Source organism: Dermochelys coriacea, chromosome 3 (genome assembly GCF_009764565.3).
Source record: "Dermochelys coriacea isolate rDerCor1 chromosome 3, rDerCor1.pri.v4, whole genome shotgun sequence".
Classification (NCBI taxonomy): domain Eukaryota; kingdom Metazoa; phylum Chordata; order Testudines; family Dermochelyidae; genus Dermochelys; species Dermochelys coriacea.
In genome coordinates, this window is record NC_050070.1 from 101,094,504 (window position 1) to 101,118,032 (window position 23,529).

General features: G+C 38.9%; 1 protein-coding gene across 34 annotated transcripts in view; it reads right to left on the bottom strand.

The window, feature by feature from the left end:
* The window catches only part of EPB41L2 (erythrocyte membrane protein band 4.1 like 2), a 253,487-nt gene that overhangs the window by 142,497 nt on the left and 87,461 nt on the right, over positions 1-23,529 (bottom strand). For all 34 annotated transcript variants that reach the window (XM_043510960.1, XM_043510955.1, XM_043510959.1 and 31 more), the window contains 2 exons: positions 6,368-6,852; positions 5,078-5,290 (listed from right to left, as the gene is read on the bottom strand). In XM_043510960.1, the coding sequence (XP_043366895.1) occupies positions 5,078-5,290; positions 6,368-6,838 (684 nt within the window). In that variant the 5' untranslated portion in view covers positions 6,839-6,852. The remainder of the gene's footprint in view (positions 1-5,077; positions 5,291-6,367; positions 6,853-23,529) is intronic.

A 23,529-nucleotide genomic window follows, 5' to 3' on the forward strand; every position in this document is an offset into this window, starting at 1 on the left:
ACAAAGTACCTAGCTACCGTGAAATAGAAAGCTGCTTTGACCCTATCCTTTTGTTTGGTTTGGTTCATGCTCACATGTTTTATCAGTGTCTAATTTCTCCCACTGGCAAGTTAGCTAAAATTCTGTATTGGGTAATATCAGCTGGGATTACTTTTTCTAACAAAGTGCCTTGAAATGTTTCCCACTCCTCTAAGGAAATTGCTTCTCTTTATGAAGTTTTCCAGGAAATAATCTTTGGGTCATTTTTTCACTTCCCTCCTGCTTCTTCAAACATGGATTTGACTCTTATCCATATATAGTACACTTAACTACAAACACCAGAGCTATACAATGATGCTTTAAAAATACCAATATTTCTCAAAATGCTTTCCTGTCTAAAGAGTGATTAGTGATACTTTGGCTAATTCCGTGATATGCTGACTGTACCAATACTAGCAAGCACTGAAAACCTAGCAAACTGTTCACTCTTTTTCTTTACTGTATGGGAAACAACAACAAATGTGCTGAAAAGCAGATATGTTGTGATGATGGTGCACCACAACTGAAGCATATAGTGCTATTGTAATATTCCACCAAAAACACATCAAACACATAGAAGCAGAAAAGAAACAGGGCGAGAGGAAAGGAAACAAAGGCAGACAAGGAATGTGAACATTAGACACCACATACTGACAAACAGCAATGCAACCAAGTGAAGCTGGATCTAAAATAACTGCCCAGTATAGCTAGACTATAGCAAGTTTAGCATTCTGTCTTGGGGAAGAAAAAAAAAAAGTTGAAGTCAAGCTAAATGTTAAGTTTCATCTTGACCAGTCAAACTAGAATGTAGGTTTTCTGACTCCAAACAACAAGAGGACTTAAAATATAAATCTAATTATTCAATTTCCAATTCCTTAGACTAACATCCTAGTGTAGCTTTCACATTGTATAGTTTATAAATAGGCAATTCAACTTTGGAATGGAAAGTAGTCATTATTTTGTACTAGCAATATTCAAGTTTAAAGAGGGAAATAACTTTAACCGAGAGCTACAGGAAGCATTTTATGTAGGCAAAATATAACTAGTTTAACTAATCTGGTCAGGACAACTGCTTTGTACACGTGATTCAGATGCCAGTTTTGAATTCTTACATAAGTTTTACATTGATTTAAGTCCACGAACATCAAAGGAATTATTCCTGATTTACACCAGCATAGATTAAAATGATTAATAATCAATCCCCAATAGTCTACGCTAATGCTTTGGTGAAAGAGGACTAGGAACACTTTCAGAAGCAACGGTTACTAACCTTTCCATAACTGTTGTTCGTAGAGATACATTGCACATGTCTGTCCCACTGACTGTGTGTGCGTGTGCGCTCACTCCAGTGCGCAGTTGGAGAGTTTTTCCCCATAACAGTACCTGTTGGGGTGGCATAAGCATCCTCTCTTGCCTCGCACCATGCACGCAGGCATAAAGGATGGAGCCACCACTTATCCCACTAAGTTCCATCCTATCGGAAGAGTCCAAAAGACAGAAAACGAGGGGAGGTTGTGGAATGGACACGTACAAAATCTCTCGAAGAGCTACTTACAGTGGGTAACTCACAAGCAATCCAAACTGGAGATGGGTTTGAGGTTTATTTGAACTACTTGTCCAAATATAACATAGTATCTAGATTGTTGAGCGAGCGCGAGCGCATAGTGACAGGCAAACATGTGACATGATGACCCTCTATCTGGTGACTTCACATTAGCCAACTGGTAACATAGGCAAATACAACTAGATCTCAAAAATGATATCCTTTGAGTGGAAAAGGACTTCCTCTCATTCTGTTCATTGTATTTGCAGATAATTGAGTAGAAAACCTGAAAGATTTATTTCAGAGTAGCAGCCGTGTTAGTCTGTATTCGCAAAAAGAAAAGGAGTACTTGTGGCACCTTAGAGACTAAAATTTATTAGAGCATAAGCTTTCGTGAGCTACAGCTCACTTCGTCGGATGCATTTGGTGGAAAAAACAGAGGAGAGATTTGTTAAATCTCTCCTCTGTTTTTTCCACCAAATGCATCCGACGAAGTGAGCTGTAGCTCACGAAAGCTTATGCTCTAATAAATTTGTTAGTCTCTAAGGTGCCACAAGTACTCCTTTTCTTTTTTCTGAAAGATTTAGTCTGTTCCAGATAAAACTCTAAAGCTCTTAAGTCCGGAGTGTGCAGTCTCTCCTAACCATTATTACCACGAGGCTTTGGAAAGAAGGTTGGAAAGAAAATTGCTTGGTTAATATAAAGTGTTATTCACCTACCGTAAGAAACTCTGGGTGATGACGAAAGAAGACTTTGTATACAAAACTGTTTACAGAGTGTCTGATACTAATGCACTCAACTCCCCCAATCTCCTGGCTGATGGCTACTAAAAATGCTACCTTCATTGAAAGATGCAACAAACAGTACGTCGCTAGAGGCTCAAGTGGGGCTCAAGGGGGGGAGAGGGGGCAGGGGTGGCATTTGTTAAGGTAAGATTCAGGTTGTGGGGGGCAGAGGGGGGGCATAGGGTTCTCTATGTGCAGAAATAGTCTGTCCAATCTCTTTAAAAATCTTAGACATTGGGTTGGAAAAAAAGAGCAGTTATCAATAGGTAGATGGAACATCAATATAGCTGCTAAGTGTACTCTGATTGAGCTAATTGACAATCCTTGACATTTCAGGGACAGAAGATTATTCAGCACACACTGAATAGAAGTGAGGACTGGGGAAACTCCTTTCAGTTAGAACCAAATGGAAAAACCTCTTTCGTTTAGCCAGATAAGTAGTTCGAGCTGATGGTTTTCTACTATTCAGCAGCACATCCTGAACTTCTCTAGAGCAGGACTTCTCCACCAATGTTAACCATGAAGACTTCAGGTGAAAAGCCCGAAGATTGTGGGGGATGGGGGGGATGTGGCATGAAGCGAGTGTGACTGAGGGGGACTGATTGATAGGTCTAGGAGCTCTGAAAACCAGCATTGACCAGGCCATGCCAGAGCAATCAGTATAACATGGGCCTTATCCTGCTTGACCTTGCATAGAACTCTGGGCGAAGAGATATATGGGGAAAAGCATATAGGAGAGACACTGACCACAGCAGCAGGAAAGCGTCCATCAATGAACCCAGACTGTGGCCTACCTGGGAGCAAAACTGATGATATTTCCTGTTGTCTTTTACTGCAAACATATCCATTTGAGGAGCTCCCCAGAGCTGGGAAATGGTCTGGGCTATGTCTGGGCTGAGGAACCACTCACGATGGATTAACAACCTGCTCAGGTAATTGGCCAGCATATTCTGAGACTTGGGAGGCAGGCCGCTTTCAGAAGTTGCTGATGAAGTCTCAAAGCAGAATTGCTTCCCAGCAGGCTAATGAGGAGCAGCTCCCACCCTGTTTGTTTACATAAAACATGGCCATGGGATTGTCAGTCAGCACCAACATGCTTCTTTTCCAGTGTGTGGAATGAATGCCATGCAGGATAAATCAATAGCTCACAACCAAGGACACCAGAACTGGGAGGCCAGGGGCCATGGCCCTCCTACTTTTTGGAATTGGACAGGCCTGGTCCATCCACTTTTTACCATGCGTCTCCCCGCCCCCGACAAGTAGAGGGTCCATGGCTGCTGGCCCACTCCAGCTTCTGGGTTGGCCAGGGATGGAGTGGGACCTCTGGCGGAAGGGGCCCCGGAGGGGATGGGGGGCACTGGGGAAGAAACTGAGTGGGAGGGTAGGGGCAGCCCCACCTTTTATATCTGCATGAGGCAGCAGAGAGGGCTCGTGCTGCCACGATTGGTACCACTAAGGGAAAAACTCTGACAACTGTATACTGGAATTCACGCACACCTACAGTGCAATGGAGTGTGAAAAATCACTCGAAGATCAATCAATTAGTTGTGCACTTTTCTGAAACACATATACACATAGCATTTTCCATACCTAACCTATACTAACTGAGTTTTGTGGAAGGAGGATAAGCTGAGAAATGCATTAAGAGATTGCATAAGGACTAGAAACATTTTAACATTTGCCATTTCAAAATATAAAGCAGCCTGTGAACAAAAAAAATAAAAAATAAAAAAAATAAACACAGTAAGCACATACCCAGTCCTAATCTCCCACAGGTTTAAAATCCTGTAAGCTTGTCGTGCAAAGCTGTTTATTCAATTCCCACTGTGGTCTGACTTTTATTAAGAATGTAATTCCTCAAGGACAGAATCCCATTTACATTACATTAACTAAAAGAAAAAAAATTAAATGTACATTTAACTACAACTGAAAATCTAAATTTATTTCTGCTGTATTTAATGCAGACACCATTTTTACTCAGCCTAGCAGTAAATATGCAAAAGAATGCTCAAGTATTAGAAAAATGAGCATCTACCTTTCCTTTTTTAACCTTAGCATTTCCTGCTTTTGTCAGTTTCTTAAGGCCAATTTTAAATATGGAAATAAGCAGAAAATTTTTAGAAAATCTAAACAAAGATTTAAGATGTGAAAAAATAAAGAGGCTACAGGGAGGATTAAGATTTGGCACAAATATGTAAATAAAAATCAGTAGTGATCTGCATTAAATCACACAGTTAAACCAGTTAACGCACTGTCTAGAGTTCTTCATTACACCGATGAAATAATTCTAAAAAATAAAATTAAGCCCAACTTTCTAGTTTGTAGTTAAACGCTTATTTTAAAATAAAATACTGTTTTAAGTACAAACAGCAAAAAAGATAGTGCCTTGAGGGAAATCTTTACTCTTTTGGGGAGGAGGCAAGTTCAGTTACCAAAAGACATCAATTTACCCAAAGAATGTTGTTGTTGCTGAATTTGTATCATTTTTGTGAAATTGCTGCTCAGAGTATCTTTTTATGGCTTAACTGAGAAGTCTTAACGATAGGGTTTTAAAATGGAAATATTATCTCACCCTTAACTACAGCAATGTGAATGTGACAACGTAATGAACTCATTCCATTTACCAAAAACAAACATGCATTCGTTAACTCACACTGCAGTGAAAGCATACTGTACTCATTGCTGTCTTACTACAGAGAAAGATCTCTTTATATAAGGCTTGCTGCCTTACCTCTAGGTCACAGCTGTATTCTGTGCCATCCAGGAGCATCACTTTGCATGGCACAGTTTTAATCTTCTTGAGAGCTTTCTGAGGCGCCTTCTCCAATTTGATTTCGGCTGTCTGTACCTCTTTGGTTTCCCTCTTTTCTTCTACTTTTTGTTGTTCTTCTTGCTCATTGGCAACTTTCTCTGCTTCACTCTCTTTATTGTCTTCTTTAGCAGGCTGTAAGAAAGATGTAGTTTAATACAACAAGTCCAACCCTTTCAGGATGAAGTTGAAAGAAAAATTCTTCTTTTCTGTACATCAATAATTAATTATTCTTATAACTATCCATTAAGGTTGTGCTCCCAGCTGGTGGTGTTTGGATGCATAATATATAGTTTTTAAGGTTTCCCCTTCGAGAAAAGTTACTGAAAAACAATTTTTCTATCCTAAAGACCACTATCTTGTGGTTAAAATTCTAGCAGAGGCAACCAGTCTCCCTATAGAAATCAAAATAAAAGTTACACTTTTTTCTTAAAATGAACTCAAAATATAATGAGAAATTGCATTAGAACAAGACAACATTTAAGAAAAACTCAAGCCATAAGTGACACAGGTTTGTATTTAAGAACTGACATCTGACTCTTCTGAAGGCAAGGCTTTGGAGCACTACAGAGGAGAGGCACATGTACGGCATAGTGCCTCACATTTCAACCCACAGCCACCAGCATCTCAACACCAACATCCAGGCAGCAAGAAGAGACAGTATCCATAATACATAGAGAATGGAAGAGTAAAGCATGGAATAAAATAATTGAGACCCTCAGGACTCAAAAATCACTACAGCAGATAATAAATGGATTGCTTCAGTCACTAAGGGTATGTCTACATAGAAAAAAAAAATAAAAAATCCACAGCAGCGAGTTTCAGAGCCCAGTTCAACAGACTTGGGCTCACAGGATTTGTATTACAGTGCTAAAAATAGCTGTATGTGCACATCCTGGCTCAAGCTGATACTTGGGCTTTAGCCTGAGCCAGATCATCATAGTGCAAATCCATGTCTGAAGAACTGGGCTTAGACTTGCTGCCTGGCCGCTTTTTTTTTTTTTGGTGGCTATGTAGACATACCGTCAGTAGCATGTCACTAAAGTCAGCCCAAGCAGAAAACCTGCACAAAAGTACAAAAAATGAGCCATATTAATCCTTGGTATATTTTCAATACATGACATGGAATTCAGAGAAGTTACAGTAGCAATAAATCTGGTTCACTGACTAGCCATTAATGTTTTCATTAATTTATTATTTTTCCACACATACCTGTGTGTCAGCACTGCTCACAGAATGCTTCTCCTCCTCCTTGTCATTTTTTTTAGTCTCCTGTTGACTCTCAATTGTTGCTTCTTCCAAGTTTCCCTTTGGCTGAGCTATGTCCTCTGGAAGTTGACTTTCCCTCTCCTCCGCTGCCTGTCTCTCCTCTACAGGTTTTTTCTTGGCTTCATCTTTGGGCTCCACCAAGCTGTAGGATTTTTGTTTCTTAAGCCATGGGGGGATAAAGCGAGAGATCCCCTTGCCTTCAGGTGGATCTTTTTCCTTCTTCTGACTACTTGGGCTGCTTTGGGTAGCTAGTTCTGGGGAAGGAGTACTTTGTGCCTCTTCAGAGAGTGTCTTTTCAGACTTTTGATTTTCCTGACTCTCTGTTGCTTCCTCACGTTTTTCGTTGACTGCATCTGCTCCCAGCTGCTCAGATTCCTTCTTTACTTCAGTCTCTGGGCCAACTTCAGTCGTCATTGTCACAGGTTATGCTAGAAATAAATAAAATATTATTATGCATTGTTTCAACATTATACTTTTTGACTCTCAACACCATTAATAGGAATTATCTAAAAATTAAGGCACCATAGATCAATTTAGTTAGGATTAAAGAGCTGTTTTAATCCATCCTATTTAAGATCTTCAACCAAAAATAAAAGTAGCAACAGACCAAAATCTGCTGCCATATTGGACATCTGGAATTTTCAAAAATGCTTATGCTAAAGAGAGATACATTATGCTTCAATACACCACTGCTTTCCTCTTGAAAAAGTGATGGGAGTGCTTCATGGTTCCTAGAATTAACACTGAAATACACTTGCTGCAATAGGGTGCTCTTAATGTTAAAGACAGACTAAACATAAGAATTTTTCAGTACGTAATTTTCACTCTTTTCCTGCAGGCTTTTCAAAGCAGTCTAATGGAGCTCAAATTTCAAGAGGAGTTGGGCACCTACCTCTCCTGGGCTTGTTTGAAAATCCCAGCCATACACTGACATCCTGGCTTCATTTAAGTCAATGGAATTTCTACCATTGACTTCCAATCAGAAAAGGGTTTAATCCATAGTGTTTACACCATTTTTATACATTTCCAACTTGATGAAAAACACAGTGTATAAGGGGAAATTATTCAAATGAAAAATGCTCTCCCCTCTTTTGTGCTTTTTGGGAGTACATTTCCAATCCCATCACTATTCACACCCAGCATTCTAATTAACTTTAATCAAAAATATTAAAGGCTATTTTAATTGGAATAGCTACATGGTCTCCTTGTTAAAAATAAAGTTTAGTTGTTGGTACAGAGAAAGGAAGACATGTAGAATGCTAGCAATCAAGCCCACGTGTTTCACTGCTGCATACTAACAACTGTTAATCAATAGGCAATTTTTGTAATTTTATTTTAATCTAAAAATCAAATGCGTCTCATGAATTTGGCAGGATGAGAATTACAAAAAAAAAAAAACCCACCTCTGATTCCCTAAAACAAACTTTAACTCAGGGACAGAGAAAGTGGAGTGCATCCGTATTTAATTCAGAATGCCTTGAATCAAGTCTGGTCTCTGAATCACAAGAAAGCACCAGAACATGATACTTTTAATCCCCATACATCTTTGCCCAACCCTTTCTTAAAAGCTTAGGATAAACTATTGGCATAGCAAGATGGCCTTAAAGTCAGCATCTTGCAACAGAATTCATCCTAACCACTGACACGAACAGGGCATCCCACTGAAATATGCCTGCCATCAACCCCCTCTTGTTTAAAGAACAATAGATTATTAGTTCAGGGCCCCTATTGGTCTTCAAAAATGCTAAATCATGCAAGCACAGAGGTAGTCTCTACATTAATTAATTTAGTGATTTTAAGTCATACATGACACCTTAAATTGCACTCAGAAACCAACTGGAAAAATTGGGGTATTTTATTCCTGGCAGGGAGCACCACCAAGTGGGCTCCCAGTTTCTGCAGTAGCTAATGTCTCCAAACGGACTTCACATCTAACCACAAATGGAATGAATACAGCGAGCCACACTGAAGTGACAATGATATGGATAACAAATGAGAGCTGCATCCACATAAGAGGTCATAAACCTTTTTATCAAATGGTAGTTTTATCAAAACTACCACTACTGATGCTTGGACATCCAAAAGCAGCATATGGTGCCTTTATTTAACACAGTTAACATAACTCATTTTCACCGAGAGTCTTGACGGATACACAAGGCACAGTTTAAAATCAACTACTCATTATTACAGTTGTGCTGAGCAACCAGGCATGACCAGCAGCAAGAGAATGGAGGTCAGTCAAAGCATTGCATGTTTGGGGCTAGGATCCACCTCCGCCACCAAAAGTAGAACCAAATAATCAAAGGACACTTCCTGGAATGAGATACTGTAGTAAGTGAGAAGTTACAAGCATGGTAATGGATAATATTTGAGTCCTACAGTCACAAACAAAGATTTGATTTAAGCTCACATTTAAATACTCAAGTTTTATACTTGTTATTTTCCCTAAGTTGTTATAAAAACTGAAGGAAAGAATTTTTATCGTGTTTAATAGATTTCTAGTGGCACTGAATGCTGCTTTTAAATAACTGCCTAATTTCAAGATTAAAGCAGAATTTAATTTGTGATTTAAAATATGGACTGTCCAAATTTCCCTAAAACTAATTTCTAAATAAATCTATGATTTCAGGAAACGCCTGGATTTAATATAAATTATGCCAAATCTGAAATGCTAGCTATAAATTTGCCAGATTCTGAGAAGTCATTCCTCCAGAAAACATTTGGGTACAAATGGGCAACAAATTCTATAAGAAAACTGGGAATTCACATCTCAAATCAACCTAGAAGAGCTTTACAATTTAAATATCAAACCACTACTTCAGCAAACAGAAAAAGATCTGGAGTGTTAGGGGAAATATGCAATTTCTTGGTTGGGAAAAAACAGCCACAGTCAAAAAATGAACATTTTGCCAAAGATACATCTTTCTTATTTCAAAATCTTTCTGTAATCATCCCAGATAAAACTCTGGCAGGAACACAGAGGATGTCATTAGAATTTATATGGAATAAGGGGGAAAAAAAACAACCACCAAGAGTGAGTGCAGATACTTTGTACAAACCCATTGAACTGGATGGACTAGCTGTTCTAAATATTCAGTGGTACTTGCAAGCCAGCCAGCATGCAAAGCAGTAGTGGACATTGAGCACTCTGTCCCAGCCCAACCCAGGTCTTTACTGAACACGAAAACTGTGGCAGTGTAAACGTTGCTTGGCTACCAATTAATAATTAAAAAAAAATCACTCTCCACATATTATACACTTTCTTTTAGAAAAGGCTATTCTATGGGCTTGCGGTAGAACTGAAGATAAAATAAATTATTTCCCTTCACCAATGACACCCATTGCAAATAATCCTGATCTTAACCCAAATCATGAATCAAGAGAGCTTGAAAGACCGTGAGAGCCATGGAATACATATAGTTGTCCAGCTACTCTTTTCTAAAAATTTAGACATCAAAACTAACTTTAACTGACCCACTCTCCTGTGGTACCTGTACTGTCAAGTTAGACACTATGTTTCTCAACTGTTTTATACAGAAAACTAACTTTAATAGAAGCAATGGAATCTCGTCAATTAGGAAATTATCCCCAATTGTTAAATATTTATTACCAAATAACCTTTTGGTAATCCTCCTAGGGCTTCCTAGCAGAAATTGTCACACAAAAGGAAATGAATTATTTCTCATCTGCTAGGCTACCTCTCACTGAAAAAAGAAAAATAGTCCAACTATAGAGGAATAGTTAAAAATATATATAAGGGAGGTTGTTATGGAAAAATTAACACACCAATTACATACCCAGAAAAAAATAGGTCAAGTATTATATACTTGAATAAATGGCAACCAAATATTGAATATTAAAAGTACATTTACTAGCAAAAAAGGCATAACTGTTCATTTTTTTATTATTAACAATTGATAGGCATGCCTGCTTTGTGAAATATGTATAATTAGAGATTTCACTCAATTTAATAAAAAAAACTAGAAACAATGTCATCGGTATTGTAATTTTGTTCACTCTGTAATATGGTAACACTGCAGAGAGGTCTGATTACATTACTGTATATCTCTTTAAACAAAAGTTCACTGTTGTAATGATTGTTTTGTTTGACATTTACATGGCAAAGATTTTTTAAGTCTGTCTATACTTCCTAAAACTGACACACTTATGTTGCTACTAGTCAAATTACATTTTGCTATTTATTTCTACTTTCTACTTATTAGCACTACCAAACTACTGTTTTATTTCTCTCACATTCACATATCCATCCCAACACTGCTACCAGAGCTAGAAATTAGCTTTTCTGGGAAACAATCCACAAATATCTGCTTGCCAAAGAAAACTGATCTATTAGGCATTTTTTTTGTAAGTATAGTATAATCAAATTGTAAGTTTCAGTGTTAACTGTGGCAGTGCCAATTGAAACTGATTAGCTAGGAAACAGTAATCTAGCCTTATGAAAAAAATTAAGTGAACTTCAAAGTGGCATCTTCTATTTGAGAGCACATTTTCACATATTTATTGTTCCAACTACCATCCTAAAACAATATTAGTGTATCTATATAAACTGCATCCTCTTCCCTATCATTATAAGGGGTTTGTCTACACAAACATTTAGTTCATAGCAAAGCTGGGGTGCTAGCCTGCTGGGGACTACCTGTCCAGGTGGACTTGGCTGACTGGAGACTACATCAAAGCTCATTAACAAACTATTAATGTGCGTGAGCAAAGTCTACATGGACAGCTAGTCTGCAGCAGGCTAATGTGAAGTAGATTCATACCCCAGTTTGCCAAGAACTAAAGTGTTGGTGTAGACAAACCAAAGCTTTTGGAGGCTATCGTTGTCTCTTCTGAGAACATGGACCATACAAGTTGTAGTGCACATTGTGGGCACTACAGGAATCCCTTCTGGTGAAAGACTAAAGTCTATTTTATTTTAAAAAGATAGTTCAGTAACCAAATAGCTAGCTTTCCAGTTTAAGAAGGAAGCAATATTCTATTCGGCATCTTTCCCCAAAAGCCTCAAATAAAACTTTTCATTAAATTTAAAATTGCTTCTCCTTTAGAGTGTTTTAAGTTTCATACTTCCAGTATTTTGAGCTTTCCCTCATGATTCTCTATTTTTCCCAAGTTAGCTAATCAATTCTAAAATGCCCATCACAATGTATTTAATTTTATTATTGTGTGACTAAAATCGCTGGCATTTGGCAAAAAGGCATTATAAGGCACTTTGATGCCTGTGCTACCTATTATGGGAATTCAATATTCAAAAACAAAATGTGTGTTTTTGAGACAGTTTGGGGAATATTTTTATGCATTTATTAATCTCATTTTTTGTGAATTTCATTATGCTTGTATCCTGCTTTGTGGACTAGAACCTCTATTTTGTATTTGACCCTACTTTGTCTCTTGTATGAAAAGATAGTTTAAGATGGTATATGAATAGCCTGCTTCAGATGTATAATATAGCTGGAGGAGGAGGAGGAAGTGTTTCTCACCTTGTGACGAGCTAACACAGAAAGTGTCATCCAGCCAGCTTCTAACAACTATTGACTTGTTAGTGATCGTCTGCTTTCCCTTTCCTCCCCCATGTAACAAGGCATACTGTGCACATGAACTCAGCATGACAGGGTCATGAGCTTTCACACTGGGGAAATCATGACTAAAACAATGTTTATAACCTCAAGGACTTCTGAGTACAGGGACTGACCACTAGCAGCAGCAAGAGAGACTTGCTGCAGGGGAAACAAAGCACTCTCCACCTAATTTAAACACGGACATAGCTCAAGCACAGATGGAGGGGTGAGTTCAGACGAGGATGCAATTGTGCTCAGGTTTATTTTTCCATAGATGTGTGCGCGCACGCATGTTTCTTGCTTTCGCTGTCACATGGTTCCTGACAAGGTGTAACTAGAGAAACAAGAGCTCACCCAGTCAGGTGAGCATGTCTGCAGGAAACGCATCTAAGTAATTTGGAAGCTCCGTATAGTTGAGGCCCCAGTTCCAGGGTCCGGACAGCAATGTTCCAATGCCAAGAGGGGTTCCAGACATGGGATCTGCACCCGACGAGTGCGCCTCAGACACCCAGAGATAGGAGCAGTGTTCAGTCACTACCCAGAGCCAAGGGGCTTAGCGGCAGATGGAATTCAGTGGTGGAATCACCTCAAACAAACTAGTGTCCATCCATAGATCAGGACTAGACCAGATTGTGCCAGTTTTCTTTTCAATTCTCCCACACCTCCCCAAGATAAACAAGCCACAAAAAAAAAAAAAAAAAAATCAAAGAAGAGTAATCCTTTAGGGGAGATAAACTTACTGGAAAAAAAAAATCAGACAGTGGGCCGTTTCTTTCAGCTAAATATATGGGTATTAGAAGGGGGGCCTTGGGAGATGGTTGCCCTTGGGAAAAATGTATGCAGTGGTGACATCAGTTATTTGCTTGTAAGTTTTGGAGTATTCTTTATCCAAACATTAGTAGATGGAAGCCAAATTTTAAAACAGTCACCTTTTCATTTTCATTTCAAGTACAGCATGTTAATTTCTCCATTATGTGTGTGTAATATATCCTGGTCATCCAGCCTATGCCAGGTTAATCTGTCTTTTTCCAAGAGGCTCCTATAGTTCATTGTGCAGCCACCAGAAGTTTAGAAATCAACTGTGCTTCCTTTGATCCTGTATCTGAGTTGTAATCTCAGGGAAAAGGTATTGCATTATCCTATGAAAGAGATACAGCTGAGATGCAGAAGAAGATATTGGTTCATAAGAGTGATTTTGTGATCTCTACTAAATATAGAGGAAGAGGAAAAAAAATGCATCTATGCTAACATAAAAGTTTCTCTTTTTCAACTAATAAGGTCCACAGATTCATTTCCATGGGTACTTCAGCCTGCTTTCAGTTTGGGGTGGACAAAACCAGACCTTTCGGTCACTGGAAGCAGAAGAATGCCCCATCTCCTAAACTCCCTATGATAAAGGTATACCACAGTCAGGATAATCCAAATCAGATTGTGTTAAATACAATTTGAAGAAAAAATACTTCTATTGGAGAGAATGTAAATTCCACCAAAAAATGAACCCAAATCCTTGGATGTCAATTTCCATCTATTCTAGATGCTCCATTTGTCCCCAGGTAGCCTATACTTGATGAAAGGACGTTTCCAGGTAAGCATGTGTTAAGGTCCACAGATCTATAGCAATGGGATTTTCATAGAAAATGTGACTCTAGGGTGGGAAACATGATCATCCTTTAAATAGGGACATCCAAAATGAGCTAGAATATCTCCTCCATCTTTCCTTAGGCTCAAAGGTCTGGAGGAGATTTCTGCCAAAAGAAAGGAAACGGCATTAACTAAACTTGGATAGCCAATATGTAGATCTTGAACTAATGGCAGTCTAGCAAATCTCAATACAGGACACATGATTACTCTGCCCTGAGATTGAGGCTTAAGTGAAGGAGGAATATTTCTTCAGTTTACTTAAAGGAATGAATGCTATGACAATACCTCTCTGAATTAAAAAGTACATTAATGGGCCTTATTAGAGAAAGTTCTAAATGTCAAATAAATTAATTCTGTTTGGAAACAGTAGCCACTGGGAGGCCCTCTCTAAAGGACAGGAAGTATAACAATGCCTTCTACAGGGGATCAATTGGAATATGTTGTAATGAGCAGAGTGAGGTTCCAAGGTGGTGATCTGTGATCTTGCAGGGTTGAAATAATGTTGATGTCTTAAGGAAACATTTAATGTTGAATTTGTACAAAACTTCCTGCTCTTGAACGTGTCAATAATATTATACCACAGAGACTTGACCCTTTTGTTAGAGCACTCATACACCCACAATAAAAAGCCCTCAAAGTTGTGTTTTACCAGTTTAACATGTTAAACAATGGACTTTCCACCAGTCAGTACAATAAGTTCTATTTGTTGACTTCTCTTTTGGGGTCCATGAGAGTAATAATCCAGCATTCATTGTAACTTGTGTGGGCCAGATGGATGGATGGTCTTGCAATAGCAGACCTCCTCAGGGAGGTAAAGGCATCTGAAGATCCTTTAGGTCTCTAAAGGTTAACCTCTAGATAGGTTAATCAGGCCCGAGGACCATAGCCTCTTCAGCCAGAAAGAAAAACAGAATCACTAACACTCTCTCATCCTATCTTCTGTACAGTGGAAAAGGTAGGAAAACATACAGAGGGGACCCTTCCATCTTTGCAAGATGTCATTACCACCTCACATTCTGGGTCCTGGAACACACAAGCTGCAGGACATTTTATTATGGTTTCCAGATGCAAAGAGGTAGATCAACAGCCCACCAAGTTGACTTATGTTGAGTGAGATATTTTTGGGTACAGAAATCACTCTGCTAATCTGACTTCTGCCAAGCAAGTCTCCATGTTCCTTTCCTTCTTGTTAGGAGGTGCACACAGAGATATGAATTTGCTCTGCTAGGATAGGAGTAGGGGTAGGCCTGATCATGTCCTTCCTTGCTACTATGAAAACCCTATCAGACACCTTGGTTATACACCTTGGTGACCAGAACAGGTATGTTAGATATGGAAGGAGTTTCAGAGTAGCAGCCGTGTTAGTCTGTATTCGCAAATAGAAAAAGGAGTACTTGTGGCACCTTAGAGAGACTAACAAATTTATTAGAGCATAAGCTTTCGTGAGCTACAGCTCACTTCATCGGATGCATTTGGTGGAAAATACAGAGGAGAGATTGATATACACACACACAGAACATGAAACAATGGGTTTTATCGTACACAGTGTAAGGAGAGTGATCACTTAAGATGAGCCATCACCAGCAGCAGGGGGGGAGGGAGGAAAACCTTTCATGGTGACAAGCAAGGTAGGCTATTTCCAGCAGTTATTACACAAAGTAAAACTAAGTTAATTGTATCCAGTTTGCAAATTAATTCCAATTCCGCAGTCTCTCGTTGGAGTCTGTTTTTGAAGTTTTTTTGTTGAAGAATAGCAACCCTCAGGTCTGTAATCGAGTGACCGGAGAGATTGAAGTGTTCTCCAATTGGTTTTTGAATGTTATAATTCTTGACGTCTGATTTGTGTCCATTTATTATCTTTTACGTAGAGACTGTCCAGTTTGACCAATGTACATGGCAGAGGGGCATTGCTGGCACATGATGGCATATATCACACTGGTAGATGCGCAGGTGAACGAGTCTCTGATAGTGTGGCTGATGTGATTAGGCCCTATGATGGTGTCCCCTGAATAGATATGTGGAATGAGTTGGCAACGGGCTTTGTTGCAAGGATAGGTTCCTGGGTAGTGGTTTTATTGTGTGGTGTGTGGTTGCTGGTGAGTATTTGCTTCAGACTGGGGGGCTGTCTGTAAGCAAGGACTGGCCTGTCTCCCAAGATCTGTGAGTGATGGGTCGCCCTTCAGGATGGGTTGTAGATCCTTGATGATGCGTTGGAGAGGTTTTAGTTGGGGGCTGAAGGTGATGGCTAGCGGCGTTCTGTTATTTTCTTTGTTAGGCCTGTCCTGTAGTAGGTGACTTCTGGGTACTCTTCTGGCTCTGTCAATCTGTTTCTTCACTTCAGCAGGTGGGTATTGTAGGTGTAGGAATGCATGATAGAGATCTTGTAGGTGTTTGTCTCTGTCTGAGGGGTTGGAGCAAATGCGGTTATATCGTAGAGCTTGGCTGTAGACAATGGATCATGTGGTATGATCTGGATGAAAGCTAGAGTCATGTAGGTAGGAATAGCAGTCAGTAGGTTTCCGATATAGGGTGGTGTTTATGTGACCATCGCTTATTAGCACCGTAGTGTCCAGGAAGTGGATCTCTTGTGTGGACTGGTCCAGGCTGAGGTTGATGGTCGGATGGAAATTGTTGAAATCATGGTGGAATCCTCAAGGGCTTCTTTTCCATGGGTCCAGATGATGAAGATGTCATCAATGTAGCGCAAGTAGAGTAGGGGCATTAGGGGATGAGAGCTGAGGAAGTGTTGTTCTAAGTCAGTCATAAAAATGTTGGCATACTGTGGGGCCATGCGGGTACCCATCGCAGTGCCGCTCCTTTTCTTTCTCCTTACAGTGTGTATGATAAAACCCATTGTTTCATGTTCTCTGTGTGTGTGTGTATATAAATCTCCCCACTGTATTTTCCACCAGATGCATCCGATGAAGTGAGCTGTAGCTCACGAAAGCTTATGCTCAAATAAATTTGTTAGTCTCTAAGGTGCCACAAGTACTCCTTTTCTTTATGGAAGGAGTAACGTTGTGTGTGAGATCTCAATGGATCAAAGTTTCCAAGCTAGTGGATACTGTGCTTTTTCTGGTAGCCATTCCCTGCACTCAGTGGGGAAAGATTTTTATTATGAAGGAATCTGATTCTCTGCATTCACCAATTGAGGGATTAGAGAACACACAGTTGGACCTAGAGCTCTGCTAATGGATGATATAGGGGTGAGCTGTGGACGGGATACTCAGGATTACTGAAGAGATCATATGAATGATAACCGTCGAAAAATGCCTGTGTCAGAGATCACAATTCCCAACGGGTTCCAATAAAAATTAGATGTTTGTTTGTGACATTTGTATTTCATTATGGACACCTTCCTCTTCTGTTAAGATTTTTCTGAGATGAAAACTTGTACCTGATAGCAGTCATCTTCAGTCCAAGCCTATGATGGACTTCCCGAGTATCATGTGTCTTGTGTTTGTACTGAATCCAAGGTGTTTCAGGAACTGCATTGCTGAGTTTTTGCTTCAGCTTTCTTTTTACATAGAATCCTGATCAGAAAAATTGTCTGGAAAGAGAAATAATTTTCCTTCTTCCCAAAAGCCAACTTTATTGCAACCATGATCCTGGAGAAACACCCTGGAAGCATATGCAAGATCAAATGATAATGATTGAAGATGGATAAGGAAAAAGGCTGCCGGCCAACTGCAGAATGTAAGAATTGTCCGAGGATGGGTAAAATGGGGTGTTCTGTAGACAAGCCTCCTTTAGGAACTTATTTAGATATTTCAAATAGGGCCAGCACTGCTTTTCCGTGATTCACTGAGGGTAGAAATAGGATAAAGAGCTTGCTCCCCTTGAGGATCTGTATCATCAAATTTAAGCTTCACAAGTCTAAGCAGCAATCTTAATGCACTGAAAGTGGAAGGCAAGAGGAATTCCACATTAGGAAGTACTGTAAAGAATACTCTTTGAATACATTATAGAAAAATTAGTATCTGAAAAAGGAATGTATGGTAATTGCCCCAATGGCAAGGTATTGAAGGACATGCAATTATAAACAAAGACGACGTGAGATTGACTCAGTTGAGAGCTTCAGGACTAGCATTGGATGAAGTGAACATTATTTCTCTAACTGGAGATAAATAAATTAGATAAGATATTTTGTATCACTCGTATTTATGACCAGCTAACTGTTCTACTTGAGAGCCAAGTTCAGCTACTTAAAAAAATTCCCTTGCTCATTACCATTTATGATATGTAAATTTCATACCAGGTTTAACTGTTCACAGAAGCATGAGTAACTATTACCATCTGGCATTAATACCTTTAAGTACAGAACACAGTAAAATCTAATATTCTGGTTACCTTAGTGCTGTTCATTCTGGTCATCACTGTATTGGTTTATTGCAGAGAAAACAATTCTCATAGTATGACTAACCTGCCCACAGTAACCCTCAAGAACAGTTCTTGTCAACTTTCCCTTATGGTACGTGTTGACTATTGGTCTCATGCCATTATTTAGCCTTAGATGGAGTATACAACCAGCTTTGGACTGCATTTCCAAGCAACCCAACTCCAAAAAGACCTGGTCCCGTCGTGCCGTTAAGTGATAAACGGGTGCGGTCCACGCAGTCCGTGGATGGTGCGAGGCCGGCAGCGGCCCCCCAGTGCACCGGAACCAAGTCTTCTTGAAGTCTGGTTGCTTGGGAATGCAGCCCAAAGCTGGTGGTAAACTTCATCTAAGGCTGAATACTGCCTCAAGAATAGTGCATGAAAAGGAGTGACAGTGACAAGGGATTACCTAGCAAGCCTGAGATCTCTTTGTTCAGTACACTTTTCAACAGGAAACTGCCTTACATGAGGATAGATGGAGGATAGATAAATGCCTTATAGAACAGATTTCATGCCTTCATCTCTGCAACAAGAGAAGCCTACTTACATTAATGACAACCTGAAAGAAAACCAGTCCTGACAAATTTAATTAAAGTTTCATTGATACAAATATTCCTATATATTGTTCAAGAACTCAAAACAGAATTACTACTTTTACTTAGATTGTAAGCTCTTTAAAGTATGTGTCTTTGTTTTGTACATCGCTGAGCACAATGGGATCCTAATCCAAGACTGTGGCTCCTAGGCACTATACTAATACAATAATAGTAATAAAACATAATAGCCAGTTCTTGGAAACATATATTTGAGAACATATGACCAAGAATGATCAAGAATCTGTAGTAGCTATTAGGAATTAAGATAACAGAAACTAGTGATTTCTGTACTGGGTAAAAATCGAGTTTTATTTTCCTAATGCAAATAAGCCAAACAAAAGCAACCGAAGGTTTATTTTTAAACTAGCTGTGCAATATTTTAAAATTCTTTTGTCTACTGTGTGATCATGCAATTTCAAATGGATAGCAGAATCAGTCATTTGTCTCCAGAGGCACAAGGTACATGAAGATAGATTCATTTCATGCCTGCTCTTCAAAGACTAAGCATTTGTTAGGCAAGAGAATAAAAAGGGGGAAAATTACTTTAGATTGACTTAATTTAAAACAAAACAAAAACAGTTTCCTGGTGAAGGATTAATTGAAACTACTATTAGTTTACAAAATGTTATTCTAGCTCAATGGTTTAAATGAGAAATTGTGAACAGCATGAGATAGTACTGGAGACTGATCAATAAAAATTACTCTTACTTTGAAAGAGATTTTGTATACTGTTTTGCTTTTAAATGTACATTTTTTTATGTTTGATCACTGGCCAAAATCACAGTAATTGAAACATGGTCAAAGGCATTTTAGGTTTTAAGTGCTCATTTGTGAGCACTCAGTTTATCTTTTTATAGTGGAAGAAATACATTTTCTATTATTTCTTCTTTCATTACCAAATTAAAAACCAATTTATTTAAAAGCAGAAAACTGGCTTGTTTGCATTTTACCCTTCATTAGTGCAGACCATCTGCTAACAATACAATTTATTCCTGGGAGAATTATATGCTACTGTGTGAGTGCATAATTAATGAGCCCCACGGATTTCTAATTTTTGGCGCAGAAAAAAGCTGCTGCTGCAATGTTGCTGCAGTTCTGCGTTTTGCTCACCAGAGGGTGCTGTGGCAATAGAACAAAGCTGCAGCTCACGGCCAGCGCAGGAAGAGAGAGAGCTGACTTCTTTGCAGAGCTTGTCAGGCCAGGTCAGGAGACAGGGGCTATGGGGAGACAGACAGCACAGGGTACTGGGGGATTAGACAGGGCCTCGTAAGGTATAGTGGGGGAGGACAGACTGGGGCAGGGGCTGAATGGGAGTGGAGGCACAAGGCTACAGGGGGAGGGAGCTGCAGAGACACCTGGGGACAAAGGATTGGATTGGTGGGGGCACAGACACCTGGGGACAGGAGGAGGGGGGACAGAGAGGGCGCACACACACCTAGGAACAGGGGCGGATGTGCCTGACTGAATGGGAGAGGCTAGGGGTCAGACAGGGTCTGCATGGGGGAAGCTCCTAACAATCCCTTCCTGCCCCCCCAAAAAATCTCTTCCATACTTTTCCCATCCATACCCAACAACCCTCCAAGTTCACACCCAGACTCCTTCCAAGCAATTTACTTCCCTCTCCCTCATCTCCTCTGTTACCCCCGACTCCCCAAAGCCTTTGCACTGCTTCTGAAGGGTGTGGGAAATAAGGTTCTGTATTGTAGTTTAAATAAATTACTCAGAGTTCTGTATTAATATGCCTAGTAAGGAATCTATTTGTCAAAAAACATTTCCCGACTCTTTTTTGTTGGCTATATTGTTAAAGACATACTCGTGACAGATATTTTGAAATAAATGACCAAAAATAATTGAAACGGATGTGATTATATGGTGTTATTTTGACAAATAAAATATGCATAATTTTTAAATATTGTGCGCACAATTTTTTGGTGCAGAACTCCACCAGGAGTAACAGTTGTAGATTTCACCACAGATCCATACAGAAAACATTTATATTTTGACAGTCCCAAAAGTAGAATCCTTCTTGGAAGAGCCAATCAGGAGTTCACACACTTTAACCACCAAGTAATACTTGAAGGGCCTGATGCTTCTCTCATTACAGATTTCTCACTAGCATAACTCCACTGACTTGAGTACAGTCTCTCTGTTACACCAGTATAAAGAAGATCAGAATCAGGAGGAGTACATCTAGAAAATAGTTCTGTTTATAGTTTTTGCTATCAATTCTACATTTTACCACCTAATACTAATGGAAAAGAGTTCTTGTACTGTATGGTTGTCTGTAGTAGAGATCATTTTCTGAAGAGGCATGCTAAAGAATAATCCAAATATAAAAAGAGCCGGTTCAAAAATATTAAAGATGAATATCAGTTTATAGCATTCAGAATGTCTTGTTAGCAAACTAAGTGGACAGGAAATCCAAATTTGCTCTTCAGTTGTGAAAGATGACAATCTACTACTGTAGGAATTAAGAGAGGCTTTTCAAACTCTGGGAACCAAATTACTAACACAATGGGTGTGGTTTCCAATTTCAGGATCCTTGAGATACAAGCCAAGAAAAAAGCCTGCAAATTAGGTTTATCCAGTACAATTAAAGTAAGCCAGTTTTACTTTATTTATCTTAATTGTATCGCTACCAGCTTACCCACTACTGGTTTGTTTCCCAGTAATAGCTCCAAAATTAAATCCAAATTAGGCATGGTATTTAACTTTTGAAAAAATTTAGTTGCCTATATGCAAAAGAAATTGATTAAACTTGCACTGGTCGCAATCTTCATTTTAACAATGATAGACTCTTTAAAAATGGAGACAAAACCAAGACTATATTTTAAACTTTAGCCTGATAGTTCAGTGAAATTTAAAAACAAAAAGTTTAGTTAAGACACCTACATCAAGTACTTCTCAGACTGTATACCTATTCTATTTATATTAACTGTTTAAACAGGAAGCTAATTATGTATACCAATAAACCCAAATATAAAATATTTACATACTAAAGCTGGGAAAAAGCAGCCCAAACAGTGCTTATGATAACAATCATACTAAATCCAAGTCAAGGTGCACAGACTAAATAAGAAGACTGCGTACTCAACTTTTGTTTGTTTGAAAAGCAGTCATATGACAAAAGCCTGTCAGAGCCAATCAGCTTCCCATGCTACTATGACAATCCTACCAGATCTAATGCCTGAACTGATCTCATGCTGTCAAATCCTCTTCTCTGCAAGCTTAGAAACTACAGTATTGATGGGCACAAATACCACAGTGATTCAACACATGGAACCAAATCAACAAAATTTGGTTTCTTTTAAAGGTCTACAGCTGTAGTGGAGTCTTTTGTGATAGCCTAGGCAACTGGACAACTCAAACTACATTATAGTAAACAGATCCTTTCATTTTCCTTACTGTCAAAATCTTATTTCCAAACAATTATAAACTGACTAGCCTATGGTTCTGTTTCTTTCCTCTTGATGCCAAGTTGTGAGTACACTTCAAGCTAAGCAAACACGTAAGCAGACCAAAATGTCATTGCCACGCCATAGGTTGGTCAGCAGATGGTGCTAGAATAGTGCTACAAATTAGCAATTCCACAGACCAAACTCATTACAGCAATGATTTCCCCAGCCAAAGTCAGACACCCAAACGTATGGCAAAAGTAAGCTCTCCCTGTTCATATTGTTACACACCATTTTGTTTTAAACCACATTTAAAAAAAAAAGATTTTTATATAAATAGAGCCAAACATGTACTGAAATACTTTAACATAATGCCAGAAAATATCGAGTCAACCAAGTATTGTGAGGCCAGATTTAATACCTCCTCTGAAGGTACGGTTTCTATAAAAATAGTATTTCCCACAGAACCATTGTTCCAAAAACAAATATGGTATGCAGGCTGGCAAATTTACCCAGACATAATACTTGTGAGGAAGTTACTTCTAGGCGTCAGTCCTTCCCAGATGGTGAAAGTCACTAGTTACAGTTAGGGCTGTCAAGAGATTAAAAACATTAATTGTGATTTTAAAAATTGCATAATACCATTTATTTAAATATTTTTGGATGTTTTCTACATTTCAAATATATTGATTTAAATTACAACACAGAATACACAGTGTGCAGTGCTCATTTTATATTATTTTTATTATAAATATTTGCTCAGTAAAAATTGATAAGTATTTTTCAACTCCCCTAATATAAATAACGTAGTACAATCTCATGAAAGTTGAACTTACAAAATGTAGAATTATGTACAAAAAAAGAACTGTGCTCAAAAACAAAATAATGTAAAACTTTAAAGCCTAGAAGTCCACTCAGTCCTACTTCTTGTTCAGCCAATCGCTAAATCATACAAGTTTGTTTACATTTGCAGAGGATAATGCTGCCCGCTTCTAGTTTACAATGTTACCTGAAAGTGACAATAGGTGATTGCATGGCACTCTTGTAGCCAACCTTGCAAGATTCATATTTCCCTTCATGCTTCAACTACTCTTTCATGCCAATGACTGGTTCTGCTCGATAACAATCCAAAGCAGCAATGCATATTAGTTTTCATCATACAAGTCAGATGCCACCAGCGGAAGGTTGATCATGTTTTTTGGTGGTTCAGTTCTGTAGTTTCCACATCGGAGTGTTGCTCTTTTAAGACTTCTGAAAGCACGCTCCACACCTCATCCCTCTCAGATTTTGGAAGCCCTTCAGATTCTTCAACCTTGAGTCAAGTGTTGTAGTGATCTTTAAAAATCTCACATTCACTCACTTAAGAGACACACTCACTTCTTTGCATGTTTTCAACTCTGCTGTAAAAGTGTTCTTAAAACGAACAACGTGTACTGGGTAGTTATCCTATATGCTATAAACATGAAATATATGGCAGAATGCAAGTAAAACAGAGCAGGAAATGTACAATTCTCTCCAAA